Source organism: Ranitomeya variabilis, chromosome 5 (genome assembly GCF_051348905.1).
Source record: "Ranitomeya variabilis isolate aRanVar5 chromosome 5, aRanVar5.hap1, whole genome shotgun sequence".
Taxonomy (NCBI): domain Eukaryota; kingdom Metazoa; phylum Chordata; class Amphibia; order Anura; family Dendrobatidae; genus Ranitomeya; species Ranitomeya variabilis.
Genome location: NC_135236.1, coordinates 31,036,895 through 31,054,100, shown reverse-complemented (window position 1 = coordinate 31,054,100; position 17,206 = coordinate 31,036,895). Strand labels below are relative to the sequence as shown.

Genomic DNA, 17,206 nt, shown 5'->3' with positions numbered 1-17,206 from the left:
CCTGACATTCATATACACCAGGTAATGTACATCCACACACTACACCCTGACATTCATATACACCAGGTAATGCACATCCGCACACTACACCCTGACATTCATATACACCAGGTAATGTACATCCGCACACTACACCCTGACATTCATATATACCAGGTAATGTACATCCGCACACTACACCCTGACATTCATATACACACCAGGTAATGTACATCCACACACTACACCCTGACATTCATATATGCCAGGTAATGTACATCCGCACACTACACCCTGACATTCATATACACCAGGTAATGTACATCCGCACACTACACCCTGACATTCATATATGCCAGGTAATGTACATCCGCACACTACACCCTGACATTCATATACACCAGGTAATGTACATCCGCACACTACACCCTGACATTCATATACACACCAGGTAATGTACATCGCACACTACACCCTGACATTCATATACACCAGGTAATGTACATCCGCACACTACACCCTGACATTCATATACACCAGGTAATGTACATCCGCACACTACACCCTGACATTCATATACACCAGGTAATGTACATCCGCACACTACACCCTGACATTCATATACACCAGGTAATGTACATCCGCACACTACACCCTGACATTCATATACACCAGGTAATGTACATCCGTACACTACACCCTGACATTCATATACACCAGGTAATGTACATCCGCACACTACACCCTGACATTCATATACACCAGGTAATGTACATCCACACACTACACCCTGACATTCATATACACCAGGTAATGTACATCCGCACACTACACCCTGACATTCATATACACCAGGTAATGTACATCCACACACTACACCCTGACATTCATATACACCAGGTAATGTACATCCGCACACTACACCCTGACATTCATATATACCAGGTAATGTACATCTGCACACTACACCCTGACATTCATATACACCAGGTAATGTACATCCGCACACTACACCCTGACATTCATATACACCAGGTAATGTACATCCGTACACTACACCCTGACATTCATATACACCAGGTAATGTACATCCACACACTACACCCTGACATTCATATACACCAGGTAATGTACATCCGCACACTACACCCTGACATTCATATACACCAGGTAATGTACATCCACACACTACACCCTGACATTCATATACACCAGGTAATGTACATCCGCACACTACACCCTGACATTCATATACACATCAGGTAATGTACATCCGCACACTACACCCTGACATTCATATACACACCAGGTAATGTACATCCGCACACTACACCCTGACATTCATATACACCAGGTAATGTACATCCACACACTACACCCTGACATTCATATACACCAGGTAATGTACATCCGCACACTACACCCTGACATTCATACACACCAGGTAATGTACATCCGCACACTACACCCTGACATTCATATACACCAGGTAATGTACATCCGCACACTACACCCTGACATTCATACACACCAGGTAATGTACATCCGCACACTACACCCTGACATTCATATACACCAGGTAATGTACATCCGCACACTACACCCTGACATTCATATACACCAGGTAATGTACATCCGCACACTACACCCTGACATTCATATACACCAGGTAATGTACATCCGCACACTACACCCTGACATTCATATACACACCAGGTAATGTACATCCACACACTACACCCTGACATTCATATACACCAGGTAATGTACATCCACACACTACACCCTGACATTCATATATACACCAGGTAATGTACATCCGCACACTACACCCTGACATTAATATACACCAGGTAATGTACATCCGCACACTACACCCTGACAATCATATACACCAGGTAATGTACATCCACACACTACACCCTGACATTCATATACACACCAGGTAATGTACATCCACACACTACACCCTGACATTCATATACACACCAGGTAATGTACATCCGCATACTACACCCTGACATTCATATACACACCAGGTAATGTACATCCGCACACTACACCCTTACATTCATATACACCAGGTAATGTACATCCGCACACTACACCCTGACATTCATACACACCAGGTAATATACATCCGCACACTACACCCTGACATTCATATACACCAGCTAATGTACATCCGCACACTACACCCTGACATTCATATACACCAGGTAATGTACATCCACACACTACACCCTGACATTCATATACACCAGGTAATGTACATCCACACACTACACCCTGACATTCATATACACCAGGTAATGTACATCCGCACACTACACCCTTACATTCATATACACACCAGGTAATGTACATCCGCACACTACACCCTGACATTCATATACACCAGGTAATGTACATCCGCACACTACACCCTGACATTCATATACACCAGGTAATGTACATCCGCACACTACACCCTGACATTCATATACACCAGGTAATGTACATCCGCACACTACACCCTGACATTCATATACACACCAGGTAATGTACATCCGCACACTACACCCTGACATTCATATACACCAGGTAATGTACATCCGCACACTACACCCTGACATTCATATACACACCAGGTAATGTACATCCGCACACTACACCCTGACATTCATATACACCAGGTAATGTACATCCACACACTACACCCTGACATTCATATACACACCAGGTAATGTACATCCACACACTACACCCTGACATTCATATACACACCAGGTAATGTACATCCGCACACTACACCCTGACATTCATATACACCAGGTAATGTACATCCGCACACTACACCCTGACATTCATATACACACCAGGTAATGTACATCCGCACACTACACCCTGACATTCATATACACCAGGTAATGTACATCCACACACTACACCCTGACATTCATATACACCAGGTAATGTACATCCGCACACTACACCCTGACATTCATATACACACCAGGTAATGTACATCGCACACTACACCCTGACATTCATATACACCAGGTAATGTACATCCGCACACTACACCCTGACATTCATATACACACCAGGTAATGTACATCCGCACACTACACCCTGACATTCATATACACACCAGGTAATGTACATCCGTACACTACACCCTGACATTCATATACACCAGGTAATGTACATCCGCACACTACACCCTGACATTCATATACACACCAGGTAATGTACATCCGCACACTACACCCTGACATTCATATACACCAGGTAATGTACATCCGCACACTACACCCTGACATTCATATACACACCAGGTAATGTACATCCGCACACTACACCCTGACATTCATATACACCAGGTAATGTACATCCGTATACTACACCCTGACATTCACATACACACCAGGTAATGTACATCGCACACTACACCCTGACATTCATATACACCAGGTAATGTACATCCGTACACTACACCCTGACATTCATATACACCAGGTAATGTACATCCGCACACTACACCCTGACATTCATATACACCAGGTAATGTACATCCACACACTACACCCTGACATTCATATACACACCAGGTAATGTACATCCGCACACTACACCCTGACATTCATATACACCAGGTAATGTACATCCGCACACTACACCCTGACATTCATATACACACCAGGTAATGTACATCCGCACACTACACCCTGACATTCATATATACCAGGTAATGTACATCCGCACACTACACCCTGACATTCATATACACCAGGTAATGTACATCCGCACACTACACCCTGACATTCATATACACCAGGTAATGTACATCCGCACACTACACCCTGACATTCATATACACCAGGTAATGTACATCCGTACACTACACCCTGACATTCATATACACCAGGTAATGTACATCCGCACACTACACCCTGACATTCATATACACACCAGGTAATGTACATCCGCACACTACACCCTGACATTCATATACACCAGGTAATGTACATCCACACACTACACCCTGACATTCATATACACCAGGTAATGTACATCCGTACACTACACCCTGACATTCATATACACCAGGTAATGTACATCCACACACTACACCCTGACATTCATACACACCAGGTAATGTACATCCGCACACTACACCCTGACATTCATATACACCAGGTAATGTACATCCGCACACTACACCCTGACATTCATATACACCAGGTAATGTACATCCACACACTACACCCTGACATTCATATACACCAGGTAATGTACATCGCACACTACACCCTGACATTCATATACACCAGGTAATGTACATCCGCACACTACACCCTGACATTCATATACACCAGGTAATGTACATCCACACACTACACCCTGACATTCATATACACCAGGTAATGTACATCCGTACACTACACTGTCACGATATGGTATGAAATATCATATAAGTTTAGTTTCTCTTGTCAGCCCAGGATGTGGGCTAAGAAACCCCCCTTCTCTCTGGTTCTCTTTCCTTCCCTGTGTTTCTAACTGTGTAGAAGAGCTTGCCTTGTGGGGGAGTTTTATTGACGAAAGGTATTTACGACCAGTATTTCTTGTGGGGGGAAAGTGCCCAGCTTTAACTAGATTAGAACCTTCCAGAAAATGAAAGTCTTTTGTTCTGTTTTTGGAAGATATTATGCAAACCGGTTAAGTTACGAACACCAAAATATATCGTCATAATCACACTCGGAGGATCTGCGCATCACTCTAATCACAGGCTTGTAGCTCCATCTGGTACAGAGGTAGGGATTTCTCTGTCAGTGTGCGTGACAAATAGGACATATTTGATCTCATCGGAATGCCCACGATACTATGAGATGAACGATGGGTATGGTGCGATTATTTTATGTTCTGTAGCGAAGTTACGGGCATCAGATATATTTAATGCCCAGTGAGCAATACTGAAGAAGTAGGAGGGGTTGGAAAAACCAGCCCTTTCTGTGAGGTCACAGGCTGTAGGTTATAAAGTTGCTGGCAGGTTTCCAGGGGGGGAGTTGTGAGTTTTTACCTGAAGCGACCAGACTGCGAGTGCCAATGCACTGGGATAGATGGAAAGCTCCTAGCCTGTTGCCTGCAATGCAATGATCTGAGAATATGTGAGTGTTACCTTTTCTTCATTTAATCCTTTTATTTTTATAATTACCTTGTACATATTTGCAATTGTCTCATTTGTAACATCTTTGTGAAATATTTTATAAACACTGCCTAAAAATCATTCATGGGGTATCATATTTAATACTAGTTCGTTCTTCCTGCCCTAAACCGTACCCTGTCTCTGAAGGGAATTACGCTACTGTTTTTTTGGGGGGTTTGCTCCAGACCCGTTCAATTGGAGCTGGTGGCAGCGACCGTGTGCCAGCTTTTGGGGGTCCCTGTAGCGACTGCGGCTTGATAATTATTGTTCCTGCCTGAGTGGGAGTAGTTATCGCGTTGCTGCAGTGCGCCCAATAGCCAGTACATAGCAGGCAGCCTTTCTGGCGACTAATTACCCCAGGTGCAGTACCTAATCTGACCTGAGAGTAAGGGGGGCGCCAGAGAGCTGCAAGTGTTAAGTGGAACTGTAAGCGGGATAGACACAAATCCCTGCAGTTCATGGTATACTTAAGAGCAGTGGGATACCTAAAATAAGCCCCTGCTGTAAACTAAGAGGTCAATAGCCTCGTGTGTGTTTTTTTTTCATCACATTGTGGCAGTGGAGGGATAACTAGGATAAGCCCCCCTGCACATGTGAAGCCGTCTGCTGGTCTAAGGTCACCCCAATCCGTGACATATTGTAGGCAGCGGCTAAGGGATCTTGACAGTCACGGTGTGAATCGTGACATACACCCTGACATTCATATACACACCAGGTAATGTACATCCGCACACTACACCATGACATTCATATACACCAGATAATGTACATCCGCACACTACACCCTGACATTCATACACACCAGGTAATGTACATCCGCACACTACACCCTGACATTCATATACACCAGGTAATGTACATCCGCACACTACACCCTGACATTCATATACACCAGGTAATGTACATCCACACACTACACCCTGACATTCATATACACCAGGTAATGTACATCCACACACTACACCCTGACATTCATATACACCAGGTAATGTACATCCGCACACTACACCCTGACATTCATATACACCAGGTAATGCACATCCACACACTACACCCTGACATTCATATACACCAGGTAATGTACATCCACACACTACACCCTGACATTCATATACACCAGGTAATGTACATCCGCACACTACACCCTGACATTCATATACACCAGGTAATGTACATCCACACACTACACCCTGACATTCATATACACCAGGTAATGTACATCCACACACTACACCCTGACATTCATATACACCAGGTAATGTACATCCGCACACTACACCCTGACATTCATATACACACCAGGTAATGTACATCCGCACACAACACCCTGACATTCATATACACCAGGTAATGTACATCCGCACACTACACCCTGACATTCATACACACCAGGTAATGTACATCCACATACTACACCCTGACATTCATATACACCAGGTAATGTACATCCGCACACTACACCCTGACATTCATACACACCAGGTAATGTACATCCACACACTACACCCTGACATTCATATACACCAGGTAATGTACATCTGCACACTACACCCTGACATTCATATACACCAGGTAATGTACATCCGTACACTACACCCTGACATTCACATACACCAGGTAATGTACATCCGTACACTACACCCTGACATTCATACACACCAGGTAATGTACATCCGCACACTACACCCTGACATTCATATACACCAGGTAATGTACATCCGCACACTACACCCTGACATTCATATACACCAGGTAATGTACATCCGCACACTACACCCTGACATTCATATACACCAGGTAATGTACATCCGCACACTACACCCTGACATTCATATACACACCAGGTAATGTACATCCACACACTACACCCTGACATTCATATACACACCAGGTAATGTACATCCGCACACTACACCCTGACATTCATATACACACCAGGTAATGTACATCCACACAATACACCCTGACATTCATATACACACCAGGTAATGTACATCCGCACACTACACCCTGACATTCATATATACACCAGGTAATGTACATCCGCACACTACACCCTGACATTCATATACACACCAGGTAATGTACATCCGCACACTACACCCTGACATTCATATACACCAGGTAATGTACATCCGCACACTACACCCTGACATTCATATACACCAGGTAATGTACATCCGCACACTACACCCTGACATTCATATACACACCAGGTAATGTACATCCGCACACTACACCCTGACATTCATATACACCAGGTAATGTACATCGCACACTACACCCTGACATTCATATACACCAGGTAATGTACATCCACACACTACACCCTGACATTCATATACACCAGGTAATGTACATCCGCACACTACACCCTGACATTCATATACACACCAGGTAATGTACATCCCCACACTACACCCTGACATTCATATACACCAGGTAATGTACATCCGCATACTACACCCTGACATTCATATACACACCAGGTAATGTACATCCGCACACTACACCCTGACATTCATATACACCAGGTAATGTACATCGCACACTACACCCTGACATTCATATACACACCAGGTAATGTACATCCGCACACTACACCCTGACATTCATATACACCAGGTAATGTACATCCACACACTACACCCTGACATTCATATACACCAGGTAATGTACATCCGCATACTACACCCTGACATTCATATACACACCAGGTAATGTACATCCGCACACTACACCCTGACATTCATATACACCAGGTAATATACATCCGCACACTACACCCTGACATTCATATACACCAGGTAATGTACATCGCACACTACACCCTGACATTCATATATACACCAGGTAATGTACATCCGCACACTACACCCTGACATTCATATACACCAGGTAATGTACATCCGCACACTACACCCTGACATTCATATACACCAGGTAATGTACATCCGCACACTACACCCTGACATTCATATACACCAGGTAATGTACATCCGCACACTACACCCTGACATTCATATACACCAGGTAATGTACATCCACACACTACACCCTGACATTCATATACACCAGGTAATGTACATCGCACACTACACCCTGACATTAATATACACCAGGTAATGTACATCCGCACACTACACCCTGACATTCATATACACACCAGGTAATGTACATCCACACACTACACCCTGACATTCATATACACCAGGTAATGTACATCGCACACTACACCCTGACATTCATATACACCAGGTAATGTACATCCGCACACTACACCCTGACATTCATATACACCAGGTAATGTACATCGCACACTACACCCTGACATTCATATACACCAGGTAATGTACATCCGCACACTACACCCTGACATTCATATACACACCAGGTAATGTACATCCGCACACTACACCCTGACATTCATATACACCAGGTAATGTACATCCGCACACTACACCCTTACATTCATATACACCAGGTAATGTACATCCGCACACTACACCCTGACATTCATATACACCAGGTAATGTACATCCACACACTACACCCTGACAATCATATACACCAGGTAATGTACATCGCACACTACACCCTGACATTCATATACACACCAGGTAATGTACATCCACACACTACACCCTGACATTCACATACACACCAGGTAATGTACATCCGCACACTACACCCTGACATTCATATACACCAGGTAATGTACATCGCACACTACACCCTGACATTCATATATACACCAGGTAATGTACATCCGCACACTACACCCTGACATTCATATACACACCAGGTAATGTACATCCACACACTACACCCTGACATTCATATACACCAGGTAATGTACATCCGTACACTACACCCTGACATTCATATACACCAGGTAATGTACATCCGCACACTACACCCTGACATTCATATACACCAGGTAATGTACATCGCACACTACACCCTGACATTAATATACACCAGGTAATGTACATCCGCACACTACACCCTGACATTCATATACACCAGGTAATGTACATCCGTACACTACACCCTGACATTCACAAACATCAGGTAATGTACATCCGCACACTACACCCTGACATTCATATACACCAGGTAATGTACATCCGCACACTACACCCTGACATTCATATACACCAGGTAATGTACAGCCTGTAGCACAACACATCAGGAGACACTAACCTCTCCAATTGCTCTTTTATAGCTCTGACAGCAGTAGAGAAAAGAAAAGGATTATTGCAGGACATTGTCATCCTCCTCCTCCGGCACAAGTGTGACTGTACACCTGACTGTACCGCACCTCCTCAGTCTTGTCTCACAATGTATGGTTGGGGGTAATACTCACAGCAGGACGCCCCGGCCGCGACCGATGCTCCTCTCCTGGGGTCTTGCTGCCAGGGGGGCTGATTGAAGACTCCTCCAGCTTATGAGGGGCTGCAGGAGACATCACATGTAAGTGGGGGACCCAGAGATACTGCCATGCTTTGATTGGGATGCGATGGGGCGAGGAGAAGATTACTAATGGTCTAATACTGAATGTGGCCCTCTGGGTGCGCGGGGGCCATTACCTATACGGTTCCTCTCCAGCGATCCGGCCTGGGGGAGGTTCGGGTGCGGAGACTGCAGCAGGGAGTCTCCCCTTTCCCAGCCGCTCTCTGCCCTGCGCAAGTCTGGATTGCTGGGAGACAAGAGAGAGGGTCATCAGATGCCATGCTGGCAGGTAGGGGGGACACGCACGGGGAAGAAGACCCCACGGCGGCTCACCTGGCTCTCACAGCCTGGACTGGTCGGCCACCTCCGGATCCGCTTGTGTTCAGAGCGGTGGCTATGGACGTTGTCCTCTGGGGAACCTGGAGGAGTAACCGATGCGGTGAGCTTCCACTCCAGTCACATCCAGAGCTGCAATCGCGATTGTGGAAGATGTAGTGTGGAGGGCAGCGGCAGCTCTGGATGTGACAGGAGTACTAGAGAGAACAAGAGAGATGGAGGAAGCCCAGAAATCACTGGAGACCCAGCGAGAGAAAGAAGACGAGTGCAGATGGCTCATCAGGTTAAAGAACGGTCGGGAGCCGTGGAAAGCAGAGTAGAGGTTAGTGACGGCAGCCATTTATAGTCCGCGAACCCAGAGAAAAGTGGAGCCCAGAGTAGTCCTTGAGTCACCTAATGTCTGGGAAAACTGGGTGACCACCAAATTGCTGTACATTCTGGGAAAGCTGGGTGTCAGACTCCTCTCTGTGAGGTGCAAGGGCAGCCATATGTTTGCCATCCAGCTTTCTCAGTATCCTGACAAGATGGCAGTGGACGCAGTCACTGCATGACTACTCACATCTGCTCTTCACTGGTCCGGCAAGGTTTTGAAGGGAGCTGTAATGACGGTCATTACCCAGCTTTCCCAGACTACTGAATATGGTGCATCTGCCATGCCGTGAGGGAGCAATGGAGGATTTGCTGCATAATGAGGCAGGCTCAGAGTACAAGAGGTCTATGTTGGAAGGTATATTGATGGCCATTTGGTAGTCACCCAACTTTCCCAGAGCCCTGACGGATAGAGCAGTCTAGTGAGGCAGAGACGCAGACACAAGGGAGGCCACATTGACCGTCCAGTGGCTTTCCCAGAGCCCTGCATAGCAGACGTATCTAGTTATGCTGAAGCAGAAGAGAGATCACTGCCAGAGCGGACAGTCTGGTGACACCCAGCTTTCCCAGGGACAGATAAGTAGTGATATGGACAGTATAAAGCAGCGCAGTGATGGCGCTCAGGAAGGTTAGAACGGAGCGAGAGGTGACAGGCCTGCTGACTGACGTCCTTCTCTTCACCCCCTTTACCTGTGGAGGTGGGGTATCTGGCTCCATTTTCACCCAGGGGCCCCTGTCTGGCCGAGCCGAGGGTACAACGAGCGCCTCCGGGGAGGGGTCGGAGCTCTGACGGACTACCTGGTGCCGGGAGGCAGGGGGCATCATGGCAGCGGCGGCAGTGACGGGCTGACGGCTGATGATGGGCACCGGTGGCGGGTCCTGTAGGGAATTGGGCCGGGGGTTGGGTTTCAGGGCCGCGCGGGCCTGCGGTGTGACGGCGGTGCGCAGCGGCTGAGGAATGGATGAAGATATGAATGAAAGGCGAAGCTACAAAGCTACTGAGGCAGGATCCAAGCCGTGTGCAGTCTATTAGTCCCTGTTATCAGCCGGATCTGAAGTGCCGAGAACTCTCGGGATTACATCCATAGACCGTCCCTTTAAGGAGGCACGAAGATTTCCAGCCTCAGATCCATTATGAAGTGCTGCCCTGTCTGTCACCATGCTTTACACTGCAGCCCTTCTAGCCTGAAGGTGATAATCCCGGAGGTCACAATGAAATATGTGTTGGGGGCTGAGTTTAGGGTGGTGAACAAATGACGAGGACCTCCCTATACATCTATAATGGGAGTCCATCTACTGATGGCTTAATATGGCCCTTTAAATGGAGTTGTCGCCCCTCCCCCACTTACCTTATGCTCCTGGAGGTCTAGCGGCCTTTGTGATGGAGGGGTTTGATTGGGGGTCCCGGAGGACTCCACCGAGCTGAGCTTTGTAATAGAGAGTGGCGAGTTCTGCTTGTTCAGTCGCGACCGTTCCTCCACCTGTAGAAAATACATTTACAACCTGTGGATCTTATTGCTGGTGAAAACCCGCACCCCCCAAAAAACCCGAAATGTGAAAAATAGAAGAAGCGCCCAGCCTGAAATCAGAAAACGGAGACGACAACGATAAAATTACTGAGGCTTTACCTACAGCAGACGGGGGTTGTGCAAGGATCGCCTGACTGATCTGTCACCATGATTGGGCATCAGCGATCTGCCTGTAAATGTGGCAAGGAGGCGGCGGCATACCTCTCTAGCCCAGGCGGGCTTCTCGCTGGGGTTCATGACGGCCCGGTTGTAGTGGTAGAGGGGTTTCTTTTCTTGCTGTTGCTGCTGCTGTTGCTGCTGCTGCAGGGACTTGAGGTAAGCGTGCTCCTGTTGTAGCTGCCGCTGCAGGCGCTCCGACTGACGCTGCTCCTCCACCTGCTTCCGCTTGTACTCCTGCCCAGATAAAGCTGAGCTCAGCGCGTGAGCGACACCGGGAGAGCAACAGGGTGCAAACACATACACTGGGTATAGTGGAGTATTTTACTAGGGGACTCAGTGTCTATACACCGGATACAACACATGGACAGGGAGGCGGAGGGCATCACCTACAGTAATAAACAGCACGGGTGTCAGGGGAAGAAACGAGAGGGCGGCAGTGTGGAAATCACAGGAAAGGACAGCGCCAGCCTAATATCTGCCTTCTCTAGGACGCAGGATCCTACAGAGATCTCCAGAGAAGCGCCACTCCGGGAAACGAACCTCCGCTACAATCCATGTGTACAAGGCTGGAGGGGTGTAATGCAGGGTTTCCATACACAAGAGGGGTGTCACGGTGTAGGACAGGGTGTCTATATACAGGAAGGGTGTCACGGTGTAGGAAAGGGTGTCTATATACAGGAGGAGTGTCATGGTGTAGGACAGGGTGTCTATATACAGGAGGGGTGTCACGGTGTAGGAAAGGGTGTCTATATACAGGAGGGATGTCACGGTGTAGGACAGGGTGTCTATATACAGGAGGGATGTCACGGTGTAGGTCAGGGTGTCTATATACAGGAGGGGTGTCACGGTGTAGGACAGGGTGTCTATATACAGGAAGGGTGTCATGGTGTAGGAAAGGGTGTCTATATACAGGAGGGGTGTCACGGTGTAGGACAGGGTGTCTATATACAGGAGGGGTGTCACAGTGTAGGAAATGGTGTCTATATACAGGAGGGGTGTCACGGTGTAGGACAGGGTGTCTATATACAGGAGGGATGTCACGGTGTAGGTCAGGGTGTCTATATACAGGAGGGGTGTCACGGTGTAGGACAGGGTGTCTATATACAGGAGGGATGTCACGGTGTAGGTCAGGGTGTCTATATACAGGAGGGGTGTCATGGTGTAGGACAGGGTGTCTATATACAGGAAGGGTGTCACGGTGTAGGACAGGGTGTCTATATACAGGAAGGGTGTCACAGTGTAGGACAGGGTGTCTATATACAGGAGGGGTGTCACGGTGTAGGACAGGGTGTCTATATACAGGAGGGGTGTCACGGTGTAGGACAGGGTGTCTATATACAGGAGGGATGTCACGGTGTAGGACAGGGTGTCTATATACAGGAGGGCTGTCATGGTGTAGGACAGGGTGTCTATATACAGGAAGGGTGTCACGGTGTAGGACAGGGTGTCTATATACAGGAAGGGTGTCACAGTGTAGGACAGGGTGTCTATATACAGGAGGGCTGTCATGGTGTAGGACAGGGTGTCTATATACAGGAAGGGTGTCACGGTGTAGGTCAGGGTGTCTATATACAGGAGGGATGTCACGGTGTAGGACAGGGTGTCTATATACAGGAGGAGTGTCATGGTGTAGGAAAGGGTGTCTATATACAGGAGGGATGTCACGGTGTAGGACAGGGTGTCTATATACAGGAGGAGTGTCATGGTGTAGGACAGGGTGTCTATATACAGGAGGAGTGTCATGGTGTAGGAAAGGGTGTCTATACACAAGAGGGGTGTCACGGTGTAGGACAGGGTGTCTATATACAGGAGGGGTGTCATGGTGTAGGAAAGGGTGTCTATATACAGGAGGGGTGTCACGGTGTAGGTCAGGGTGTCTATATACAGGAGGGGTGTCACGGTGTAGGACAGGGTGTCTATATACAGGAAGGGTGTCACGGTGTAGGACAGGGTGTCTATATACAGGAGGGGTGTCACGGTGTACGACATGGTGTCTATATACAGGAGGGGGTGTCATGGTGTAGGACAGGGTGTCTATATACAGGAGGGGTGTCACGGTGTAGGACAGGGTGTCTATATACAGGAGGAGTGTCATGGTGTAGGACAGGGTGTCTATATACAGGAGGGGTGTCATGGTGTAGGACAGGGTGTCTATATACAGGAGGGGTGTCATGGTGTAGGACAGGGTGTCTATATACAGGAGGGGTGTCATGGTGTAGGACAGGGTGTCTATATACAGGAGGGGTGTCACGGTGTAGGAAAGGGTGTCTATACACAGGAGGGGTGTCATGGTGTAGGACAGGGTGTCTATATACAGGAGGGGTGTCATGGTGTAGGACAGGGTGTCTATATACAGGAGGGGTGTCACGGTGTAGGTCAGGGTGTCTATATACAGGAGGGCTGTCATGGTGTAGGACAGGGTGTCTATATACAGGAGGGGTGTCACGGTGTAGGTCAGGGTGTCTATATACAGGAAGGGTGTCATGGTGTAGGACAGGGTGTCTATATACAGGAAGGGTGTCATGGTGTAGGACAGGGTGTCTATATACAGGAAGGGTGTCATGGTGTAGGACAGGGTGTCTATATACAGGAGGGGTGTCACGGTGTAGGACAGGGTGTCTATATACAGGAGGGGTGTCACGGTGTAGGACAGGGTGTCTATATACAGGAGGGGTGTCATGGTGTAGGATAGGGTGTCTATACACAGGAAGGGTGTCACGGTGTAGGACAGGGTGTCTATATACAGGAAGGGTGTCACGGTGTAGGACAGGGTGTCTATATACAGGAAGGGTGTCACGGTGTAGGACAGGGTGTCTATACACAGGAAGGGTGTCACGGTGTAGGAAAGGGTGTCTATATACCGGAAGGGTGTCACAGTGTAGGACAGGGTGTCTATATACAGGAGGGGTGTCACGGTGTAGGACAGGGTGTCTATATACAGGAGGGGTGTCACGGTGTAGGACAGGGTGTCTATATACAGGAGGGCTGTCATGGTGTAGGACAGGGTGTCTATATACAGGAAGGGTGTCACGGTGTAGGAAAGGGTGTCTATATACAGGAGGGGTGTCACAGTGTAGGACAGGGTGTCTATATACAGGAGGAGTGTCATGGTGTAGGTCAGGGTGTCTATATACAGGAGGGATGTCACGGTGTAGGACAGGGTGTCTATATACAGGAGGAGTGTCATGGTGTAGGACAGGGTGTCTATATACAGGAAAAGTGTCATGGTGTAGGACAGGGTGTCTATATACAGGAAGGGTGTCATGGTGTAGGACAGGGTGTCTATATACAGGAAGGGTGTCATGGTGTAGGTCAGGGTGTCTATATACAGGAGGGGTGTCACGGTGTAGGACAGGGTGTCTATATACAGGAAGGGTGTCACGGTGTAGGACAGGGTGTCTATATACAGGAGGGGTGTCACAGTGTAGGAAATGGTGTCTATATACAGGAGGGGTGTCACGGTGTAGGACAGGGTGTCTATATACAGGAAGGGTGTCACGGTGTAGGACAGGGTGTGTATATACAGGAAGGGTGTCACGGTGTAGGACAGGGTGTCTATATACAGGAAGGGTGTCATGGTGTAGGACAGGGTGTCTATATACAGGAGGGGTGTCACGGTGTAGGACAGGGTGTCTATATACAGGAGGGGTGTCAGGGTGTAGGACAGGGTGTCTATACACAGGAAGGGTGTCATGGTGTAGGACAGGGTGTCTATATACAGGAGAGGTGTCACGGTGTAGTACAGGGTGTCTATATACAGGAGGGGTGACACTTTAGTACAGGGTGTCTATATACAGGAGGAGTGTCACGGTGTAGTACAGGGTGTCTATATACAGGAGGAGTGTCACGGTGTAGGACAGGGTGTCTATATACAGGAGGCGTGACACTTTAGTACAGGGTGTCTACACACAGGGAGGGGTGTGACCGTAGTAGAATGTATTTATATACAGGAGGGGTGTGACTGTAGTGCAGGATGTCGATATACAGGGAGGTATGTGATGGTGTAGTATGGAGTGGCTATATACAGGAGGGATGTGACCATAGTGCAGGGTGTTTATATACAGTAAGGGTGTGACGGTGTAGTAGGGGATGGATATATACAGGAGGGGTGTGACGGTGTAGTAGGGGGTGGATATATACAGGAGGGGTGTGACGGTGTAGTAGGGGGTGGATATATACAGGAGGGGTGTGACCATAGTGCAGGGTGTTTATATACAGTAAGGGTGTGACGGTGTAGTAGGGGATGGATATATACAGGAGGGGTGTGACGGTGTAGTAGGGGGTGGATATATACAGGAGGGGTGTGACGGTGTAGTAGGGGGTGGCTATATACAGGAGGGGTGTGACGGTGTAGTAGGTGGTGGATATATACAGTAAGGGTGTGACGGTGTAGTAGGGAGTGGATATATACAGGAGGGGTGTGACGGTGTAGTAAGGGGTGGATATATACAGGAGGGGTGTGACGGTGTAGTAGGGGGTGGATATATACAGTAAGGGTGTGACGGTGTAGTAGGGGGTGGATATATACAGGAGGGGTGTGACGGTGTAGTAGGGAGTGGATATATACAGGAGGGGTGTGACGGTGTAGTAGTAGGGGGTGGATATATACAGGAGGGGTGTGACGGTGTAGTAGTAGGGGGTGGATATACACCGGAGGGGTGTGACGGTGTAGTAAGGGGGTGGATATATACAGGAGGGGTGTGACGGTGTAGTAGGGGGTGGATATACACTGGAGGTGTGTGACGGTGTAGTAGGGGGGGTGGATATATACAGGAGGGGTGTGACGGTGTAGTAGGGGGTGGATATATACAGTAAGGGTGTGACGGTGTAGTAGGGAGTGGATATATATAGGAGGGGTGTGACGGTGTAGTAGGGGGTGGATATATACAGTAAGGGTGTGACGGTGTAGTAGGGAGTGGATATATATAGGAGGGGTGTGACGGTGTAGTAGGGGGTGGCTATATACAGGAGGGGTGTGACGGTGTAGTAGGGGGTGGATATATACAGTAAGGGTGTGACGGTGTAGTAGGGAGTGGATATATATAGGAGGGGTGTGACGGTGTAGTAGGGAGTGGATATATATAGGAGGGGTGTGACGGTGTAGTAGGGGGTGGATATATACAGTAAGGGTGTGACGGTGTAGTAGGGAGTGGATATATATAGGAGGGGTGTGACGGTGTAGTAGGGAGTG

The 17,206-nt window shown here is 47.8% G+C and overlaps 1 protein-coding gene across 7 annotated transcripts in view; it reads right to left on the bottom strand.

The window, feature by feature from the left end:
• MINK1 (misshapen like kinase 1) overlaps nucleotides 1-17,206 on the bottom strand; it is a 138,830-nt gene that overhangs the window by 13,576 nt on the left and 108,048 nt on the right. For 3 of the 7 annotated variants that reach the window (XM_077261617.1, XM_077261615.1, XM_077261618.1), the window contains 7 exons: nucleotides 12,058-12,249; nucleotides 11,677-11,808; nucleotides 11,018-11,278; nucleotides 9,956-10,041; nucleotides 9,760-9,869; nucleotides 9,537-9,625; nucleotides 9,374-9,397 (listed from right to left, as the gene is read on the bottom strand). In XM_077261617.1, coding sequence (XP_077117732.1) covers nucleotides 9,374-9,397; nucleotides 9,537-9,625; nucleotides 9,760-9,869; nucleotides 9,956-10,041; nucleotides 11,018-11,278; nucleotides 11,677-11,808; nucleotides 12,058-12,249 — 894 coding nt within the window. The remainder of the gene's footprint in view (nucleotides 1-9,373; nucleotides 9,398-9,536; nucleotides 9,626-9,759; nucleotides 9,870-9,955; nucleotides 10,042-11,017; nucleotides 11,279-11,676; nucleotides 11,809-12,057; nucleotides 12,250-17,206) is intronic. The other 4 variants (XM_077261616.1, XM_077261619.1, XM_077261620.1 and 1 more) reach the window with 3 other exon arrangements.